The sequence below is a fragment of the Ascidia mentula genome, chromosome 4, assembly GCF_947561715.1.
Source record: "Ascidia mentula chromosome 4, kaAscMent1.1, whole genome shotgun sequence".
Taxonomy (NCBI): domain Eukaryota; kingdom Metazoa; phylum Chordata; class Ascidiacea; order Phlebobranchia; family Ascidiidae; genus Ascidia; species Ascidia mentula.
Window position 1 is genome coordinate 4,933,990 of NC_138569.1, and position 21,558 is coordinate 4,955,547.

At 45.4% G+C, this 21,558-nt stretch overlaps 1 protein-coding gene across 1 annotated transcript; it reads right to left on the reverse strand.

Annotated features, from left to right (window-relative positions):
- Nucleotides 1–1,726: 1,726 nt before the first annotated feature.
- On the reverse strand, nucleotides 1,727–15,557 carry LOC145899572 (ATP-sensitive inward rectifier potassium channel 12-like). The gene is made up of 12 exons (XM_082988418.1): nucleotides 15,259–15,557; nucleotides 11,944–12,048; nucleotides 11,137–11,289; nucleotides 10,767–10,913; nucleotides 9,605–9,771; nucleotides 8,816–8,939; nucleotides 8,319–8,447; nucleotides 7,229–7,424; nucleotides 5,896–6,057; nucleotides 4,592–4,731; nucleotides 3,978–4,107; nucleotides 1,727–3,220 (listed from the first exon to the last, which is right to left on the reverse strand). The coding sequence occupies exons 1-12, from the start codon at nucleotides 15,312–15,314 to the stop codon at nucleotides 2,801–2,803; spliced, it is 1,929 nt and encodes a 642-aa protein (XP_082844544.1). The 5' UTR covers nucleotides 15,315–15,557; the 3' UTR covers nucleotides 1,727–2,800.
- Between the last annotated feature and the right edge of the window lie 6,001 nt (nucleotides 15,558–21,558).

The window sequence follows — 21,558 nt, forward strand, 5'->3', positions numbered from 1 at the left end:
GCACCTTTGCCACGCACAGCTGGTACCCCGCCGCCATTGGACCAGGTTTCCGTCTCCGTGGCAACGCAAACCGAAAAATGCCGTTTTGTCTCACCTTGTAGGAATGCATGTGTTGAAGTGATTGCCATCGCGATGCCGTCCTAACACCGCTAATGTATCCCGCATAATGAATTTAGGATTCCAAAAATAGAACGAGTGTTGCGCCGTGCTGTACCAATTATACAAAGATGCCTTCGGCTGATCGCAAATCAACATGATAATCTTTAAAACGAGGTGTTTGCGTTCGTTCCAGTTGTATCTTTTTAGGACAAAGAGCGTTCCCAAAGTTACTTCTCAACAAAATCATATTTGAGATCCCTGTCACAATTTCTCAGTGGGGAATGCGTCAATACACTTGGCATGTTTGTGTGCATCGAACTGTCATCTTTTCCATGACAGGTAACAGGGAATCAACGCGTGTGGCATTCTGTCACCTTTGTCAGATTCTGTCCGATAAAAGTATCGCAAATCCGGTTGGCGAAATAAGGCGAGTCGAACTTCATCAGCAACCGTCACGATTTCGGCGCAGAAACGGGTGGAAGTTTTGAGTTTACTTTGGTCACAAAATTTAACTTTGATCGCCTCTTAAGGGAAACGAAGACATTCTAGTGAAATCCAGATTCATGTTTTAAACGGTCGGCCGGAATTAAACCATCGACCTCCGATCTTGCCTCATACATTCTGATAAAACTTCAAAAGCTAAGAAACTTATCTTCGTGATCCGAATTCTGTGATGTAGGCTTTGGGGTTATACACAATGTGCGACGTCGCCTTATTGAAGCAGTACATTATAGCCAACTGACACTAGGTTTCTTCAAATGTCAACAAATAAGCAAATGCGCTAATTTTGTCATTGGCAGATATTATCACCAATCGGAAAGTCGGAAAAGGTGAGAAGATCGAGAGTTTAGTAATCGCGCGATCGTAACAGTCGATTGCGCAGAAGGAGAATTTCGAGATCAGCTTTTCCCATTGTCAACCTACGCTATATCTGGACGATATATCGGTCGGCGGGGAGACAATTGGCTTGGCAAAAGTATCGAGTTTGCTCGGATTTTAAGACCTCGATCCATGTCCTCAAGAAACCGCCGGAAAGACCGCATCGGCGAAAATAAAGAGCCAATTGTTTTAGGCGAGTTCGCACGTCATCGATGCTTGCGTCACCGCAAGAAACAAATAACTCCGCCGGAATTAAATGGAATTATGCGATTTGTTAAAGAGGCCTATTCATTTATCTCTTCCGAGTTCCATAACTCTTTCACGGCTGTGGCCTTTTGTGTTAACAGCCTAATACGGCTTATAATCCAGCAGCTTCAAGCGGCGCCAGAGAATCGCGGGCGCTGCTTTGCTTAGGCAACAATTCGGACACATCCACGCCTTCTGTCTGACCTTGTCCGCTTACATGTATCGCGCGCTTGTGGGCAACACATGCCACAAACCCTTCGCAACCAATTCACAAGCTCATCAGGGCACTCGGCAGATTCTAGAGTACATGCCTGGGGGTCCTGCTCGTGCTTTGGGATCAATAATCCCGGATAGAGATACTGAAGTCTTGCGAACAAAGGTCGGGAAACATGCGATATCGGCAAATGGCAAGCTCGCCCCGCCTCTTTCATATCTGAATATCTTTCCATGACTATATAGGCCACTGAGAGGTCAGAAGTTTGACAACGGTTGCTTTCGGACGGCGCATTTATAACTACCGCGCAATCAAAAACCACTGATAAAAGAGACACACGCGCTAATGAAACGAATATGGCGACACAACCAACGAAAGCGTAAACTGGCGCGAGATGGGCGCATTCCCAACGTGGGAAGGGCACACGAAAAAGGATCGACAACCGGGTGGCACCGGGAGATACATGCACAGCAGGTAACAAATAAAACGGCGATGCGAGTAAAAACATGCGGCGCACTGGACAACGGGGGAATGTACGGATTCGCGGTATAATTCGCGGTCGCGAGGAGAGGCTTCTCGGCGGCAATGCTAGGAACCGTGATTTTGCGACAAACATGTTCAGCACCACAAGACGCGTTAGCGATAATTTAACGATAGCAATCCAGCGAACACGCGAAGGCACAACGAATTTCAGCGCAAACAAAACCAAGCCGGACCAATATTTTGAGTCACCGCCTCGACGTGTGAGTTACAAGAATGAGAGTGAGTTTAGGTTGGTCGTCAAAAACCCGGATAAACACAGTGAGTGGATTGCCTTCGCGGGCAAACATATGCGGGCAGTCGCGTCAAAGCACGTTTTGTGTCCCAGCAGGAGCCTTTAACGCGAAACAGTGCTCGTGGAAGACGTGTTGAAGAGGATTTCTCATTTCCTTACTCTCATAATTTTACAAGAAACACCATTATTATTAATATTATTCGTAGTTATGCACGCTTTGGGTCGGCCGCGATTTAACCGGCGCGAACGTGCAATAGTCGTCGCGGTAAAAAAATTGCTGGCGAAGCACATAAATAGTCAAAAAATATAACAATGTAACAACTACCACCTTCCACCATCGCTCACAAATCCCCGTCTATTTACAACTTCGGGCAATCCTCGACCCGATTCCAGACGATGGTCGATTAATCGCCGTTCTCACCGCTGTTTGGCGCGGGTCGCAACACATCAGCAACTACGTGCTCGACGGTCGTTAATCAAATTCGCCACGACGGCTGAAAATTTTGCAATTACGTTCCACGGTGGTCTTCGTCGCAGGTCTCTCAGCATTCAGTTCCGAGGTACCGGACGGACGGGTTTTTGGTTGATCAAACGCACATGGCGTCCCGCGCCGACTCGTGCTGGATCAAGTCGATGGACTCATCGAATCTCTTGTCGGTCACCGGCGCCGAGGTTTCCCCGCTTTGTTTACCAACTGCCGGCCTTGATTCGTCCATGAACAACAGCCTGATGTCATCCGTAGACTTCGCCGTCGGAGGTCGATTCAACTCCACCAAAAGTTTGGGCTTACGGAATGAAGCCGACGTACGAGGTCGGGGAATGCTGCTGGGTTGGCTTGTCTCGTCAATGTTGACGAGCACGGCTTCTTGGCTCTTGGTATTGTTGACTGTAGGAACCGGGCTGTCCAAGGGCAGTTGGGTTACGGTGGTGGTGTTTGAAAGCTTGCCGCTATTCGTCGGGGCTCCGTCGTTTTCCGAATCGTCCGAGAGGGAGGTCGTCGACGTCAGCTGCGAAATATTTTGCGTTAATTCAAGCTGACTTCAGAAAACAACGTATTTTTGATACATTAAAAATATTAAACAAATTAGGTGCAAAAAAATTGGAATTTATTAATTTAAATAAAAATGTCTAATTATTTGCACATACTGTATAGCAGCATATTAGTTTTGATATTTTTGTTTAAATTTAATTTACTTTGTAAAACATATGTTTATTTATTTTCACAACCCCTTGGTAAGCCTTGATCGAAATATCGGCGCATGGGGAAATCGCAACGTCGCGCGTTTATTTTGCAAACAAGGTAATACCAGGCAGGCGTGAAATATTATGCCATAACGCAACAATTTTCACGGGCGATGTGTTTCGCTGCGGATTTCAAAGCTGGTCAACAAGTTATATCCGTTACCCGCAACATTTCTATCCGCCGTCGGCGTTTAGAGTTGGTCACGTGGAGACGAGAATGTATTTTGCGCAGGAATCCGTCAACAAAATAATATTAACCACACGCAAGCTCTACATGATAAAAACAGTGTATGCTTGACGGGTTCTGTTTAATTGTAAAATCGCGGTCCTCCCGGTCCCGGAAAAATAACCGATTTGAATGTGAGAAATATATAAACGGTGAAAAATGTCAAAACCTATTCCGAAAAACTAATCCCAATTTTCGAGTTCTTCAAACGCTGGTAACTGATATGACTGAAAATCAGGGCAAAGCTCAGAAACCGCCGAGCATTGTCTCCTCATGAAGCAAATTGTTTGACTCACCGGTTTGTTATGGTCCGCGCTCAAAGTCTGAAAACTGCACGTCCGCGGAAGATCCTCGACAGCCGTGTAGCCCGAATCCCGGCCTTCTGACATGCTGGACGGAATGTTGTGACAGCTGCGAACTGAGCTCCTGCAGGAATAGAAGGCGGATTAGGCGCGGCGTTAGGTTTGTTGAGGCTTCCGCAGTCGTGATCTACTTCTTGTGCACTTGATTACCGTACACACAGGCAACACGGGTACGTGGGCCGCTACACCAGGTGCTACCGCGGCTGATTACCTCACTATATGCCGGAGCAACAAGGGATCGTTTATCATAAGAGCGCCCGTTGTCAACGGGAGCTCGCACAGAAGACGAGACTAAACTCTAATCCCGCAATGGCCTTCGCGTTTTGCTGTGCAGACCGCGTGATTTGTTGAAGCAAAACAAGAGGAAAATGGCAAGAATTGTGTCAAGACAGGTGTGTTGCACTTTTATAGCATTCGCATTGCTCTGGCGATAACATAAACCGAGCCCGCAGCAAGTTTAAACCGGTGCCGTGTAATCCGCATCTTCTCTAACCACAATCTGTTCTCCAGGCTAAACCACACCAGGCGATATGTAGTGTTGTACAAACCTTGTGCTGGAGGTGTCGTCATCCGTAGACTTATTGTTGTTGCGGTAAAGTGAAGTCTCTATCATGGCCCTCACGTCCGACGAAACGGTCTCCTGAAGACATTTTGCGCTCTGGTACGGTGTGTCTGGGGTCTTGTACATCTGCACCAAATAAAGCTGTTGTTGAGGCGGTCCACAAGGTAATTAAATAGGCCATTGAGTGGGTTGTTTTGCGCTGGTGTCGTTAGTTTAAAAACGCGGCACTGGATTTGTCACGCAGATTGGTTTGAAAGTATGTTATGCCGTTTATTCGACGGTCGACTGGCCCTAATACGTGCCGGATTTCAAACAATCCAAGCGTAAATGACAACCGTGGGCGAACACACAACACGGGGAATATCCTATCCGCCGACATGCCACAATGCATGCAGGGGAAATTCAATACTATTTTAATCTTCGGTATTTAAACGAAGCGTCGGTATTTAAGCCCGTAAAGAGCTATATTATCAATAAACGCGCGCTTGGGCTAATGCGACGAACGTACACATTGGCGCCGCTTGGTAATCATGTATATTGCGGCCACCGCAGGAATGTGAGAGCCGAGCATAGGCAATTGAGGCGACAAAATCCCAGCATATGATCCACTGAGACGCCTGTGGGAGCTTGTGCTCCTGTCAGAAGCCTTCCGTGTGGACAGGGAGCTGCGTTGGTGTCCTAAATAAGCCGGTTAAACTAGACGCCGGCGACAGTGTACCAGATATAGTCTAAGCGATTGATTTTGCAGATTATCGTGACTTTGATCAAATGGCCGCCAAATCACGAATGTTTTCTGGATTTCACATTCGGGCACCCAAATTTGGCGACAGAGGCCGTCCGACCCCAATGCTAAAATTTCCGGGTGTTTATTATCGTAGGGGCTTATGTCTGGTGGCCTAATTAGAAGAAACGCTCTGTGCACATGGATTCTGTGCTAGTCGCGAATCAAACCTTTCCACGTGTTTGCGTCCGCGTCAAAACCAAGTCATCACGTGTTGGGTTTCACGTGTGCCAAGTCCTGCCATGCCGAGCAGTTTCCTTCCACGCAAAAAGCAAACCCGTAATTATATCGTCACGCCGGCCGGTATACACCTGATTCAAGTCGAATGCAGATTGCCACATCAAAGGACGGCGTTTTGCTACGTCACTCATCGCAGTTAATCGCCCGCTATTGCATTTGGCAATCTAGTCTATGTAATTGGTAACAACCTTATACAGCCATTCACCCACACATAATAACTGCTTAGTCAAAATGTTCAGTGGGCCACCGTCGAAAATTCTTATGCTCACCTGATTGAAATGTCGAAAATTGACTTTGTAGCCGTTGTTCTTTGTGAAGGAGATCATGTTTTGGAAGCGGTGGCCCCACAAAATCTCGTCAGGCAGATAAGAGGCGCGCGCCTGTGTGGTCATGCCGGTAGCTTCGACCATTCCCTCCAGAATTACTATGACCTGCAAAGAAAATTGGGAAAGTCAGTTTTGTGGCAATCGGGCGTCAGTCAAAAATCCACATTGATTTCGTTAGAGGTCAAGTGGATTTCACGGGATCACGGAACGAAGCGGAATGGGAAAAGATTTAAAACCAAGTTTCTGCCGGTCGACCACCCTTGCACTTTCGGATGTTAATGACTTTCGCATCGATCCATTGATTGCGGGAAGCGTTCACGGAAAAGCGAGGATTTTTTACCCCCCGCCCGGTAACCGTTTGCCCCTAAGAGCCGTCTTGTTGCCGGGTATAACATTATATAAAAGCAAATACGTATATTTCCCCAAATAGACACAAATATTCGATATACATGTGCAGTGTTTGCACAATTTTTACCCGCCAAAAAACATTATGACATTGCATAATTTTGAATGCGATTTAAATACGTACATTTTAATATACTAGATTTTGTCTTTTTTTTGTTTACATTTTTCTGTCGGGGATGACCTTGTTTCTATCGGTTTTGCGCTTTTGGGACACGAAAAACCAACAAAGCTTTAGGCCTCTTATGTAACTGTATGTTGCCATTCTCCATACGATGTCCAAAAATGGGTATGGGTCTCCATATTACAAAGATTACAGGTTTGCCAAAACATGTTAAAACCACCATAATTGCACCCGCACGCGATTCTTGGGTACAAAGTTCGATTGGCAAACCTTCAGGTACGCAAAGGTCAGAAAACCTTGAAAACGGGCGAAGTTATGCAACTCCCATGGGCAAATTGCGCTTAGATTTGTATGCCTGGATGGGAAAACAAATCGGCGTAATTACCCGCTTTAAGGAAAGTAATTTTTTGAAACATGATTTTAATTGCCTTGTCTAGCTACACTTAAAGACGTAATCGCAACATCTCCAAGCGGTTAGAGAAAGAAAATTGCGCAAGTGTTGTCGAAATTGACATCGTAAGCAGAAATACGGTGTCACGTTTCCCATCATACTATCGCCTCCTTCCAACCACCTCTCAACCCTACCGAAAAACCACACAAGGCCTCAGCGTTAATCAATTTAGCTCCTTGACTCCGTGACGTCTTAACAACGCAAGCTATGCTTGCAATTTAACTTCATAGGACATCGGTTAGTTTGTGAACCACCCATCACACAATCTCGAGTTGAAAAGCAACAATAAGTTTTCTTACCTCAAATTGTGACGTCGCGAGGTCGTTGGGGTGCAATTCCCACAGAGGGCTGTCCTCGTCAATGGGATGGCAGATTGTCTGCGGCGTGACGAGGAACAGACGATCAGAGTCGTTTTTCAGGTCCAGCTGGAGGTCTATCTGCTCTAGCGGGATGTACTCTCCTTCCATGGTTTCCCGCGAGTGGATGAACTGCATTCTAGGGGTCAAAATACAAACTGGGTTAGTTCTGGGACTCGACCGCGACCTGACTGGAGGTTAAAAAAGTTAGTACAAAATTTTCTAAAAATGGGAGTTGCACAGGTGGAATGTCGGCTTGTCGTCGCGGAATTGCATTACAAACCCCAAGACAATCATTCGTCACACAACTGGCGAAAGCACGCGCATGTTTGCCAGAATAATTACTAAAGCAATTTGCACCCCAATCAGATTTGCATGCTGACGTGTTTTACCACACACAGGAACTCATTTGTGCTCAGAAGAACTTAATTGAACACGCCGTTTTGACAGGTATATGCGTAGTAGAGTTTCCGCTTGCATATTGAAGTGCGGTTTGCAAGATTATGCACCGAACGGCGAAAAAAGAGCAAATAAGTGGAATGGCCCAGGGCTGTTGTTGCTCGTGCTCATTAATTTGTATGTTGGAAACCTTGGCGATGTTTCAAGTTCTCCAATGTTTCGATTCTTGAATAAAACATAGCTTCTTTTGACAAAGCGAATTCTATGGTATTTTTGAGACAATGGGTTCAATCAAAGTCCTGCGGTTTCAACAGCGTCGAAACCTCATCGAGACACTATCAAGCGTTACTGGTTTGACAGGAAACGCGTAACAGGTTATCAGTTTTTGGTTTAACTGTTATGTGAGGACTATCCACCAAATCCACACCCAGAGCTGAGCAGCTCTGGGTTTCACTAGTTCGGGGCATCCCCAATTTCTGAAACTTTTCACGAGATTTTATGAGAATCTCCTTCAAGCACCACATTAATAAAACAAGTATCGGAATGTTGATGGATAAACCTGGGTTTTTGTTCTGCCACGTACAGTTCAAAGCTTACACTCGAATGCACAAACAAAACACACGCAAACATTTACCTGATCGTTGCTTCGACCAGATGACTCTTTCTCAGATTTCCCACCCGAACCATGAGGCACAATCTCCCGTCTCGCATATTGATGACAGCTTTGTCGCTGAATAGCAACGTTTCTGCTCGCTTCTTGGGTCTGCGAAAAAACGAAAACAAGCGCGTCAAGATCGGTGGGAAGGATAGTTTTTTTTATCTCGTGGCACTGGGAACGTTTTGAGGAGAAGTGATCTGGACCCCGCGTGCGATAGGAGATCATTTCACTTTCGACCCCCGGTTTAGGAGAATTGAGCCGCCGAGGTCAAGATTACAAGGCCTCATAACTGTGAGAGTGCGTTGCGTTGGCGTGTGACTAGGGTTGATAAAAAAGCTTTTGCGTGTTGGAATTTTTAGAATCAATTCTGCACTGTGTAGGCACTCGGATTTCAATGAAGGCATTAAACATTAACGATTACACAGTTGAGCTGAAAATACTCCGATTGTTACATAGATAAGCAGGATGCTTACCTCGATATCTTGGCCATAATAAGTCCAATCATAAATGCGTCGAGGATGCAGCCGAAGACCGACTGGAAGACGACCATTAAAACCGTGAAAGGACACTCCTCGGTAACAACCCGGAATCCATAACCTGGGGGAATAGAAATGGAAGTTGTAAAACCAATTTCTTGTGTTCTTCGTGTGTAAGAAGCGCGCTGCTTGTAATCGCGTTTCATAAACCAGCGGATCGTCGCCACGACCTTGACCTTTCATCCCAATTACCAGCGACTTTCAAGTGACGCGCGTCCTTCAAAGGGTAGTCAAACTTCGATTTGGACTCGTGATCGACACGATCCTAGAACTTTGAGGCTTCGCCGCCTCTTTTTGATTTGTTGGAATGCAGCGCGACATACAAGTGTGGCGGCAGGCAATCGCAAGTCGGGATCACAGATCGATGGGAGTTAAATACGCGGTAAGGAGTTACGCCGCTTTCTATGCGTAAAACTTCCTCGGGCGCTGCTTGGTTTGGAGACGCGGAGCGCTTGGAACGAAAATAACGCCATGTTCACAACGGTTCGCGCGTTTTCTGTGGATAATTTTAGGGTGTTCATATGCGCGTGATTACAACTGTTGGTTTTGTTACAATTTTATCACTCTCCGAAGCCGATAAGTGGGTTGTTATGGAAGTGATCGAATGTTTGTATATATTGCATACACAGCGCAACGTACTCCATTAAGCGGATGTATTATTTTCACGGCAAAACATCAGGACGATACTAAGGCTTTGAATAGCTATTTAGTGGCATGTTGACTTACCTATTGTCGTCTGTGTCTCAAGAGAAAACAAAAACGCCGACGTGAAAGCTTTGGTTGGGTCGAGGTTGTTCACACACGGTCTGAAAGTCTTGTTGGTAGCGTTGGCGAGGTCGAAATCTCCGTGAAGATACGAACTCAACCAGAAGACTGCACCGAAGCAAATCCAGCTAAAAAAAAAGCAACAACACGGGATATGAAATCTCCACGACGTGGAAAATTACTCAGCAGACGATTTCCACTTGTTGTGAAAAGGTTATGCGATCATTTTTGAGGATTTCGCGTCACAGGGGCGGGATATGCCACTCTAATCGACAGTGAGATTCGAAGTGTTCAGTGCATTTAAATGCCAATCAACGTGTTATCGAGTTTATCTTTGACGTTGTTCCTTTTACATCAGGGCGACAGGCCCGGAGCAAGCTTATCGTCCCCCCACAACATGCGCTATAGGCGAATATCAAAACAGACGCGCGTCGGTAATAAACTTCGCGACCGCGTCGTCCGCACTTGATCGTGACTCTGTAGTGCTCATACATTTGGCGCAGTCTCGGCTTTCGAACGCAACGCGGGGTCGTGAATACAGTTTCGAACGCAACGCGCGTAAAACGGGATGGATAATTTAGCCAATACCATGCATGTAGCCAATGTGGTCAACTTCCAACGTCACGAACTGTCAAGTTGACCGAAGTCCAAGGCACGCCCTAATTCATTGGTCAGCACAATAATACTCTGTCAGGGTTGACAGTACCGATCGTTTAATGAAACTCGGGATTTCAGCTGTGGACTTTGCCAGTGCGTTTCAAACAGTCACGAATCTTTAGTCACAATAAGCGAGTAGGAGGCAAGTAAATATCCACTCTCATCATCAAACTTTCCATAATTTTTGCAGTGAAATTACGGCTATGAACAGGACCTTGAAAGGTGTCATTTACCAAAGAAAATTTGCCGTAATGATAAACGAAACAGTGAAGTTATTGTTTTTCTTGATATAAAAAGAGAATGCAATTTTCCATAATAGTATTTACAAAGCATCTACTTCATATAGACGTCGCATAGGATTTACAACGCCACAATACAGGTCACGGCGTACCAAAGGCGCTTTTGCGCAAATATGTTTACGTAGAATCTTGCCCCGCCACCCAACAACAACGTAAATTGCTCCTACCTGACGATGAAGGCCGAACTGAACACAAGCAGGTTCCATCGCCACTTGAGATCGACGCCGGTTGTGAAAATATCCGAAATAAACCGCCTAGGTTTGTCACTCAGGTTCGAGTGACTCACATTGCAGTGGCCGGACTTGCGGATAAACCTGTAGGAGGAAAAACAAGGGCGTTACGTCACAGAGAGAGTGACGTCAAACGGAAACAAGGGCCCTATAGAATTCACTCGCTCATTTGACAGGAATCCGCTTTAATACTCGAACAACCAACCGCAAAAAAGGCTGTCGAGCGAATTAATCACAGGGACGACTGACGTGAACTCTACGGCCATAACAACCAACAAAAGATGACGTAATCCAGCGGATATAATACCTGACGCCTTTCTTGTGGTACGAGTTCTCGTCGAAGGTTCCACCGTTCCCGTTGCACTGACTGCCGCCGTACGACATGTTCATCATACGTTGAAGACTACTATTGTTACTGCAATTTCGATTCGTGTCATCTGTGCTTGACTTTCGTGAGCAACTGATGAAAAGAAGGAGCCGTGTAAGATATTAGAGGTCGTAACTTTACGAGTTATTTGTTGGGTAAAAATTACGCTGGCGAAAGATGGGATACTGTGGCAATTATGTTTGAGTATTCAGGAGTGTTATGGTTGTCACAATTTAGTTGTTTATTAAGAACATTCTAAAAGCGGCTACTGTATCGCAAACAGGTAATAAAACAAACGCTGTTGGGTCGTTATGCATACATGTATACATATGTAGGTACACATAGGCAAGTTACATTCCATTAACGAGCAAAAATCCAAGGAATTTTCTCTTTTTAAATTCCAACGTGTACTAAATGTGTTCCGACGCGACTTATTTAATTAACAGCTGAGCCGACCGCGGCATTTCACCAAGTCTCTCGGATCCACATGAGCAGAAAGCGACACAATGTGCGGCTCGAGCTCTTCCGCGAAACCCGTTGGTCTGCACATCAACGGGGGAGTTTTTAGAGCAAAAAACGTGCCTCGCAACCGGTTGGCGATCGTGACTTATCTGCTGGTTTCACAGTTTTCGGCAGCAAGTCATACAAATGTCAAGGCCTAATATGTTGTCGCCTGCAACTCCGGCGACGGTTGAAAAGGCTTTGAGGTCAGACGCGCCGCCACAACCTCAACGCGCCAACGCGTACCTTTTTTCCTGGTGGTGATGTTGATATCTCATGCTTTTTCCACTTTCCATAGCAACTTGTTCACTCACAGAAGATATCACACTAGTTTTCGTAACTTTACATTCCCTGCCGAAAGTAAAATAACTCATTAGATTCGAATCCAATGGACATTTATAAACAGAATTTCCTCCTTCACACAACTTAAAAGTTGTTTTTAAACGTTAGTCTAAACTGTAAATGTATGTTCGGGTTTTCAGCACTGGTTGAACAATAAACCCAAGCAAACACAGCAGGTACAGTTCACAACATTTTTTTAAAGACATTAAATAAATTGTTTTTGACACTTGCATCACCTTAGTTTATAATGTAATAGAGCAAAATCATTTTGGATAGATAATCCGTTTTGTCCATGACGACAACGCCATGTCCTTTATCACATTTTCTAAATGTAGTAAAGTAATCCGAACGAAGTCCCCACGAAGAGAGAGACGGAACGACGTTGTCGTCATGGACAAAACGGATTATCTATCCAAAATGATTTTGATTTTGCTTCAGTTTATGTCTCCCATACAACGTTTTCGAATGCTTTCAAACACAAACAAAGCACGTCTAACACACTAGACTAACATGTTGCAAGTGATGGCAGATAGCCAACAACCGCGACCAGCAAAGGACGATTGTTGTAATTTCCAACGATTGGTGCTGACACGTTACGAAATGTCAAAACAGACTTGGAACAGAAGACTGTTGCGCCAACGCAGTTATTAAATATTGCACAGCAGGCAGACATATTTTGCTCACACTGCATGAGCGTCACCCCATGCTTTACGACTGCTGCTGAATCGTGCCAGCGGTTGTTACTGCTGCACACTTTTAAAGAGATAATTTGAATCTCTGCATCTGACACTTGTCAGTGGACGAAGGCCGATTAAGTGGCAGTTATACGACAGATCTTGCAACCTTGCCTGCCTTTTGTCCCTACTGAATGACAAGCTAAAAACCAGGTTTTCTCCGTTGAATGGTTTATCGCAACTTTATCAGAAATCTGACACCCCGCCATCCTTTTAGACACTGCTCTAATTGTTCAGAAGAAAAACCTAATTTTTAGAGAGACTTGTGTGTCGCTGCCAGGTCAATCATGCTGGAATTGGCAACTTTCACAATAGCTTTGAGCCACTGCAGCGGGTAACTTTGTTCGGACACGCCGCGGGCAAGGCTACCCATCAATATTCCTAGAAAAACCTGAAAATCGGAGATAGACCTTTGCGCCATCTAATCGCCTCGTAACTTTTTCCTGTGCAAATGCCTTGTGCCAGTTCGCCCCCTGCACATACACACTGCAACGCCTTTCAACGTGCCCCACGTCACACCATCACGTGACGTCAGAGAAACAGTGAGTAATCACCAAGTGTATGTGGGCTTTGTCTAAATGGGCGCACGTGATTGATTTGCTGAAACGTCAAAACATTATTTAAAGGTTTTTTCGGGGTCGTTGCCCGAGAAACCGCCGGGGTGTTTTGGAACCTATATTCCCCACCTGCATATCGCCTCAATTTCTAAACTCGCGAATGGGAAGCTCCAAATTACCGAGGCGAAATTGGGCTGACTCTCGAGACCACAATGGCCATCATTAGACTATGTCATTTTCCGGCGAACACTCATTGTTGGCGGCGATACAGCGTGTGCATATTACTAGCACTGAAACTTATTATTCTAGCGTTGATGTGCTGGCTGCCAGCGCAAATGCGGAAGTCGACAAATAAATATCACAACCGAGGCTTGTCTCTCATCGCCCGGCCAAGCAGCTTACTGCCAGCTGGCTAAACATGTTCAGTCCCCTCGCTATGGTTTAGCAGGTGGGAATTAATTCCCTACTTCTGTTTTCCATAGCTGCCGTTCTCCTTTAATTTGAACTTGTTTACTGGCCTCTGAGAAACTTATATATGACTGTACACAGCTTCATGCCTTTTGAGCACGTCGCTTCGTTTCAACGACCTCTTGACGATTTCAACAAGTCCCATTCGCATACGTTACAAAACGTCGCTGAAATTCAACTGTACACGTGCCAGACCCAACTGACTGTCTGCTTTAGGTTACGCTTCTCTGACTGTACAGCACAACCCAATGAGGAAGACCAATCGTTACGTATATCCGGTCTGTATGCGTCCGAAGCGCAATACAGAGGCCTTTCATCACTAGAGGCACCGCACAGCCAAATTTTGTGTCCTTTTTGCGCTTGCGCTATGTTTTTTAAACGCGCGATAAATTTTCTCCAAAGCGACAATTATTTTTGACCAATCACGCAAGCGAAGAAACTCGGCTGGAAACGCACGAGATAATCGAGACCTTTACGCGCGAAATGCGTCAAGGTTTAATTTTAACGCGCGAGACTGCGTCAAAGATATGCCTGCGGCCCCGAAAAAGCCGGTTGTGTAATGGCGTACACATGAAACGTCCCCGACTGTAGCGGACGCATACAACAACACAAAACACTTCTCTACCCCACAACAGTCAATGGGTGGAAGGTTAAGGTATCGAGTAACAGCTCGGCATGGGCCGTCTCAGCCGCCGCGCTGAGGTTGCTCCTGAGTCTACTGCATCTCCCAGCCGACTGCGGTCCGCAAAACCTCTGCGAAAAGGTTTGGGAGAACGCTAGAAAAAAGTACGAACGATTCCTTTAAGCCGATCACATCGAAACATACACCGAACCATTGACCACAGAAACCTGGCTGCAACGAGGCGAGGAAAAAAGAAGGGCGACATTGCAACACCAATGCTCGTGACGCAACCGTTTGCATGCGCACCCCAATACAACACAGGAAAAAAAACAGGGGTTCAAAAAGCTTTTATGTTGAACCGAAACACTGCAACCATTGTTGCGTCCAAGTTACCCGCAACACCGAACGCCAACCTTTCGTCACCACAGGATGATGTTACACGCGCTTGGGCGTTTTTTTGGTAGTGTCTTTCAGCATGTGGCAGGCCACGGTGTAATACGGGGACAAACCAAATCACCAGACGACTCCCGATTTTTACAGGCGAGCCATTTCAGGAATTAGGCGTTTCTGCGTGCAGCGCGTGTGTTTAGTGGAACGTTATCGCGTTCTTTTCCGTTTAAGTAGCAGGAAATCAAGTAATGGAAAAACCGCCTTTACCATTTTTTTCAAAGCGCAAATAGATAATAGGATAGCGACACAACATGAGTTATTTTAAATACTGACATTTCAGAACTGTTTGTCGGTTTTAACGGCGCATTTTTTCTCCTATTATTTTAATTTCAGCTCCTATCGGCTTCAAAAACAGCGAAAAGTTTCAACTAAAGGTAGTTCAACTTACCCTTTGCGGGAAACTGCACCTTTTTGCTCCGTTGAAGCCTCCATGTTTCTGAACATCGCAGCTACGTGAGTATCGTTCGAAACTCTTTAAATCAAACGACCGACAGGTACACCCGTCCTTTTGACAAACTGACGGCGCGCGTCGCCTTGCTTTATAGTCAAACGCAACCACGTGACCCAAAGTCGTTCGCTAATTGGTCGGTTATACGATGTTTGTGCCTCCACAGTCCACCCCAGTCTTCTCCCTGTAGTTTGCGCTTCCATGCGCAACGAAGGAATCTGCACAACAAAGTCGGCGGACGAGGCACTTATCCCAAGCGACCAAGCGGTTGAAAACAAATAGGACGGACAGGGAAAACACAAACGTCCGCTCTATAATCACCACAGACCTATTTTTACGACGGCGTGCTATTTTTAGAATCAGTGACAAAAATCTACCCCAGATTCCTGTTCACGCACCCAGGTGACCCCGTACAGCGCACGGTTACCACGCAGTGAAATAACAGCTCGGCTTGAAAGGCCTGCGCACAATGCTTTGGTATAATTCCGGTGGCAATTCGACATTGCGTACACTTGCTTGTCCCAAGAGTGTGGCAGTCGTTGTATTGAGCAAAGGTGCATTGTGATCATAGTCGACAACTTGGCATTAGAACGTCTGTGCCACGCAGCAACGCCTTATAATTGCCGCAGTCACAAAACAAAACAATTTAATGAGCGAAAGGAAATGTCCTCTGGTAAACGAGAAGCGTCACGTGATCAGAGGTTGTCTGCGCATAGTTTTGGCCACAGCACATTTATCCGAAATTAGTCATTCCGCTGAAACCTAACTAAATATTTAATTCTCCACTCGTTTTACGACGACCCGAACCCACACCTCCAATGTAACCCAATGAAATTGCAGATATAGAACTGTTCCTCTCTATACATGAACCTTGTATAGCAAACAGATGCATCCAAGATGGACAGCGCGGTACTAAAACAAACTTCTCGCGCTTTCGACATTGTCCTATACCCAAATGCTGTTTATTTTCACGTGTAGAGTACACAGAGAGTGAGTTGCGTTGCCCAAAGCAGGGTAAACCAAATATTTACCAGAAAGTCTGGAGTGATTTTTATATGTGCTACAGGAAAGTATTCCCAAGTTTTCCAATGTTGTTTGCACACAAATTTCAAACAGACACAAGTTTCGCATGTTCACAAAGTGGGTTTGAATTTTGTAAACCAACGCAGTATTCTATAGACGGGAAAAAAAGAACAAGACTTTGAGAACAGCAGTTCACCAGGGTTCGTATCTCATCTAACGAGCGCCCCCTGAGAAGCAAAAGCCTTTCGAGGCCGCACAATAATAGGGATTGTGAAAAATCCGCTGCAAACGATTTAGGATCTCTGCCTGATCACACGGAAACATCACGTGACATATGCAAAGGGTCAACGGGTTTATAGTAAAAGGGTCAACATTGCAGCAATGTCTTCAGTGGCAGAGGCACGACAACAGCGTTGAGTTCATATCCACATCACGTGTCCTCGACCATTCAACCGTCGTTTACAAATATCCTGACATAAAAAACTTTTGTTCCCTGGGAGATGACAAAAATCCTAACAAATACACATATCTATTGCCGGGCGAAAAGAAGGCGACTTTACAAAATTATCCAAGGCGCTCGTATCTGATAAACAACTCGGGCCATTCACCCCTTTCCCTAACAAGCAAAATGTTCTCATGTACCAACTCAGCCACAAGTAACAAACACGTCACGACTGCGCAAGCGACACCAAACTTACATGCCCTGCGCGACCTTGTGGCTGCCTCAAAACAAATACGAACGCGTTCTCTTGGTTAGTTTCGCATATTCTTGCGGTGTCGACAAGATGTATATGAACACACGACCGTCAACTCAAAACACCCAGGGTCCGCCGCTACCATATATGCGCCTGAAGACTTTCCCTTGCATTCGTTGTAGTTGGCCCGGCAACACGTCGGGTGAAAGTTGCAACCCACGGTAACTCCGGCTGCTCCACCTGCTATTGTTTTCAGAGGAACTTGCGCGAAACCGCGGATTTCAATGCGGTCGACCGCGACGAGAAAACAACAAATGTGACTTCAAGGCAAGCTAACTCAAAGCATTCCTTTCAATCAGCGGCCCCAAACGCCCAGTGTGTCGACCAATGGCGTCGAGTCCGGGCTTCGTTTTTTACACACAGAATCATCTGTTTGCCACTACAGTCCCCGCCGCAATCGATATCCAGTTACAAAGAACGCAGACGAATAAATTGAATGAAATGTAGGGGCGGCTGGTCGCGCATTCAACTGTCTGTTGACAAGCAATATTTCAATGGGTGTCGGTTCGCAAAGACGGTCGTTGCCAAACACAAGCACCGCCTATAGTTTTAATCCAGTGGCAAAAACTCAATTTTGTTAAGCTTCGTCGTCGTCTGCAACAAGTCTTGGGAATGTACATCTTTAAGATTATTTATGTGCTTCCAATTCCCCAGGAGTGGAATAAAGTCGCAATAATCCTTATTCGGCATGCCTCTTCTTGATCTATATGCTACCAATATACCTTAGTCACTTGGTGCCAACAACAAAACTTCATTTTATCGCTCTATTGATCGATCTGGTCCAAGTCCAAATGAAATACGCCGCAAATCTCCACCATCCACCTATATATGTTCGTCATCACGCCGCATGAGCGCCAGAATAAAAAAAGGGAAACTTCGGAGGTGGGCCAGAGAGCGGTGAAATCACTGAAAACTTTCCCTTTCGGACGTCGGTTTACGCGTGTAGATCGACTAATTATGGAATTCTCGACGTAGACGAGGCTCCGCGCTAGTGGCTCGCCTATCACGAGCGATGTAATAAATATTTTGCCCAGTACCTAAGTCGCATGCGAAACAAGCCTGCTACGTCCTAGGAGGCGGAGCACAAGCCTCGCATGGTCAACAAATACCGAAAAAGTGTGACTTTCTGAACCCGGCCCTTCAAAACGTTTACCGCGTTTCGACATTTCAGAAATGTTTCTGGTCGATACACAGCGATCGCGCACGCGTAAAACTTAACCCGCCAATCCACCTATTAACGCCCTTTAATTTGGCGCATTTTTTCGCGTTGACGTAGTTTGCTGCCTGGTATTGGAAAATCGACCGCTCTCAGGTAATTGACGATATTTTTGTCGTTCAAGCAACAGGACAGGTTTCGTTGCGTTTTGTCCGCGCACTGCTGTCCTATAATATTGCGTTTTAGTTTCATTTCTGTTTAATCGCAGTTCCACATAGCACGTTACCAATTATGTTTTAAGGAAAAGAAACAATGTTATTAATAATAAAACAGGATAATTTGTGGCGACTTTGCAATGAATATGTGGTAAAATGTTGTTTTACCCAAAACGAGCCCACAACGAAAATATTTTTCTTCCCAATATTGACGCTTTGTAATCCATATGACTAAGATCGATACAGATTAAGTGCATGAAAACTAGAAAAGAATTACCCGCAATTTACATAAAATATTTTTTTTGACCGCACCGGAATTTGAACCCAGGATATTATATATATGGGTCGGGCGCTTGAACAATGCTGCCAATCACCTGCCATGCATAAAATAAGAAATAAAAAGTAAAAAACAAAGCAGGTCAAATGCCACCTTGTGGTCGCTGTACCTATTTTTAAAAGCTAAATTTATTTCAGCTTTTGGTTTCCAAGAAGAGTACAATTGTTGCCGATTAGAAAATAGAACGCTAAACTCGGTAACCGTGTCGTCAACGTTTCACCAAAACCAGTATTTCACGTAACCGATCCCAAAACAGGCAGAGTGGCGAAGCGTGCAAAGTTACACCGCACTCGCATTAGGATTAACGGATGAGGACACGGTTTATCCACTGACTCACATCACTTGCGCGCGCAAGAAACGCGGCTACGGGCCCCGGTCGACGGCGAAGCCCTCGCGCTCGAACTGTGCCGTTCTGCGCGCAAACACTGTGGCGGGTTACCCGGATAAATACGGCAATGCTATATATAACCACCACAGTACCGTCAAGCAATGTAACTTGCTTCGAACATGACAGGGAACAACAAACATGCGTTTCTCCGCTTTAACGATGTGGCGCTGTTGAAGATGGATGCCCATTTACGGTTAAGCTCCCACCGGAAGGTCGAAATCTCTGCAACGTTCGATGTGGTTTGGCAGCTTCGGGAATTAGAACTGCCCACTTCGCAAAGAACGCCGGGGAATCCGATGCTAAATCGTACAGCCTTAATTTCCGCGGGACGAGGCTGGAAATACGACTACTTGGGCGGGCGATTGCTATCATCGGTCAAACCGTGTACAAACACGAAGGTTTCGGAGCAGCATGACCGCGGTTCCAATCCCAGTGCGGCAAAAAATAAAATGACAGTCCTAAGGTTAAAGCAGAGTTGCAGATTCATGTTGCTGCAACGATGAACAATTCCTGCTGCAGAATATTTTCTATCGCTTTCTTCTGCCTTTTCAGTCACAGATTTCTCAGTAATAGTATGTAATTTGTCTCACGCCACTTATCGATCGAATCGTTAACTAAGTTCCAAACACTACATGTGGCAGTCATACGCTTTCACATCAATAATGACTGTTCGCTAATTATAACCAGTTCTTTCGGCCTTACCAAAAGAGGGAAAAAATTACAGCCATACCAAAGGGAAAATTTTGACCTTTTCGGATCAGTTGCGGTCAGCGCAAGCATCCTTAACGGCGGGCGCTTAACGATGTTTCGCAACCATCAACTCAAAATTGCAATTTACCCATGAAACATGTTTTCGTGTTTACGGGTCGCACCGATGAAATCACACCTCGGCCATGCTCGACGTTCTAGTTCAATCGGGTACCCAACCTTCACCATGGAGCCTCGGATAGCTTGACAGTTTGACAGGGATTACGACCACTTTTACGCGCTTTCGCGTGATTGATAAAAACAGAACTGAACTGCGCGGTTGAAAACACGAGGTGTTGAATACGAAAATGAAAATTGTTGATTACTTTGACGTCTCCGATTTGCGCACGGCCTGGAATTTCTCCTTGACGAAAAAAAAGGTCGGTTGTACAGGAGAAAGAATAAACTACTTGCAATACATTAAAAATAATAGGACAAGTGGGGAGAAACATATCCAGATTCCCGTTCCCAATATGCGTAAAACGCTGTAATTCACCACGGTGACGACCAGAGCGATAACTTCGAATAATCGGTATTAACATTGCCAATGTTACAAATATTTCCGAGAAAAACGCAATGGGATATAAATTTTCCACCAGCCGTGGGTTGTTTTTAAGAAAAAGGCAGACTAAAAAATATTTTCCTTTCGTTGTGGGATCTTATCACAGACGATTACCTTAGTTTCGTTGGTTAAATCATGACAATGTACACAGAATATGGCATATGAAAATTACACTGTCAGCAGAAAGCATACCACATGACCGAAACAGGAACATGAATGTCGCAATTTGAAACGCACAGCACAGGAAATATGCCATCATGGTGCAAAAATGAACAGCACAAGACAAACCGAAGCTAAGCACGACAAGCGTCGGGGGACTTACGTCACGCTGAGCTACCGAACCACTAGTTTCCCTTTCAGAAAATCCGTCCTAAATTCTCCGGTTTACCGGCGGTTGTAGACGGCGGCGCGTGAGCGGAAAATCTCCAGTAAATTGCCGAGTTCGTGACCAGAAATTCCTGCAGGCGTGTCACGAGGCCCGCAGTTGCAAGGCGATTCTTGTTAAGCAATGTCTGGACTGTCGAAACTTAACAACATTTTTTACCAGGCAAGATGCCAATAAAGTTTATAACGAGGCAAATTGCCATTTAATCAGCCTAAAATGCCGCGAATGGTACCAAACGCGCGGATCTGCATCAACTGCACCACATCGTTCAGTTCTGCCTCCCAAAATGAAAACAAAATGATTCACGAACCACGCTGTTTTTGCGTTGATCACAGTAGTTAGTAATAATCGATCACAAGGCAGTATCACTTCTCTGAAGCGACAACCGTCAACAAACACAAAAAATCGTCGACTAATTGACGTTTATATTAAACCCTCAGATACGCACACTAATACACTTATCTTTCCAAAAACAAAGATCGGTGTTTTTATTACAGACAACTTCCCGAAAACCACCAGGCTGTTTTACAGTCTCTCCCTTAAAACCGCAACTCCTGCGTCACCGAAAAGTGTGACTACCCTGGCAAACTACGGGCAGCGCCCGAGGGAGGGACGAAAATCTCTCAGGAAAAAAGTTTCCCGACATGGGAGGAGCACCGCAAACCCCCAAAG

What these genes read in the sequence shown, in the direction of transcription:
- LOC145899572 (XM_082988418.1), bottom strand. Translation starts at nt 15,314, where the DNA reads ATGTTCAGAAACATGGAGGCTTCAACGGAGCAAAAAGGTGCAGTTTCC. An exon ending in TACCACAAGAAAGGCGTCAG is followed by an intron (nt 10,914 to 11,136) that starts GTATTATATCCG and finishes TTCCTCCTACAG; the next exon opens with GTTTATCCGCAAGTCCGGCC. An exon ending in ATTATGGCCAAGATATCGAG is followed by an intron (nt 8,448 to 8,815) that starts GTAAGCATCCTG and finishes GTTTTTTCGCAG; the next exon opens with ACCCAAGAAGCGAGCAGAAA.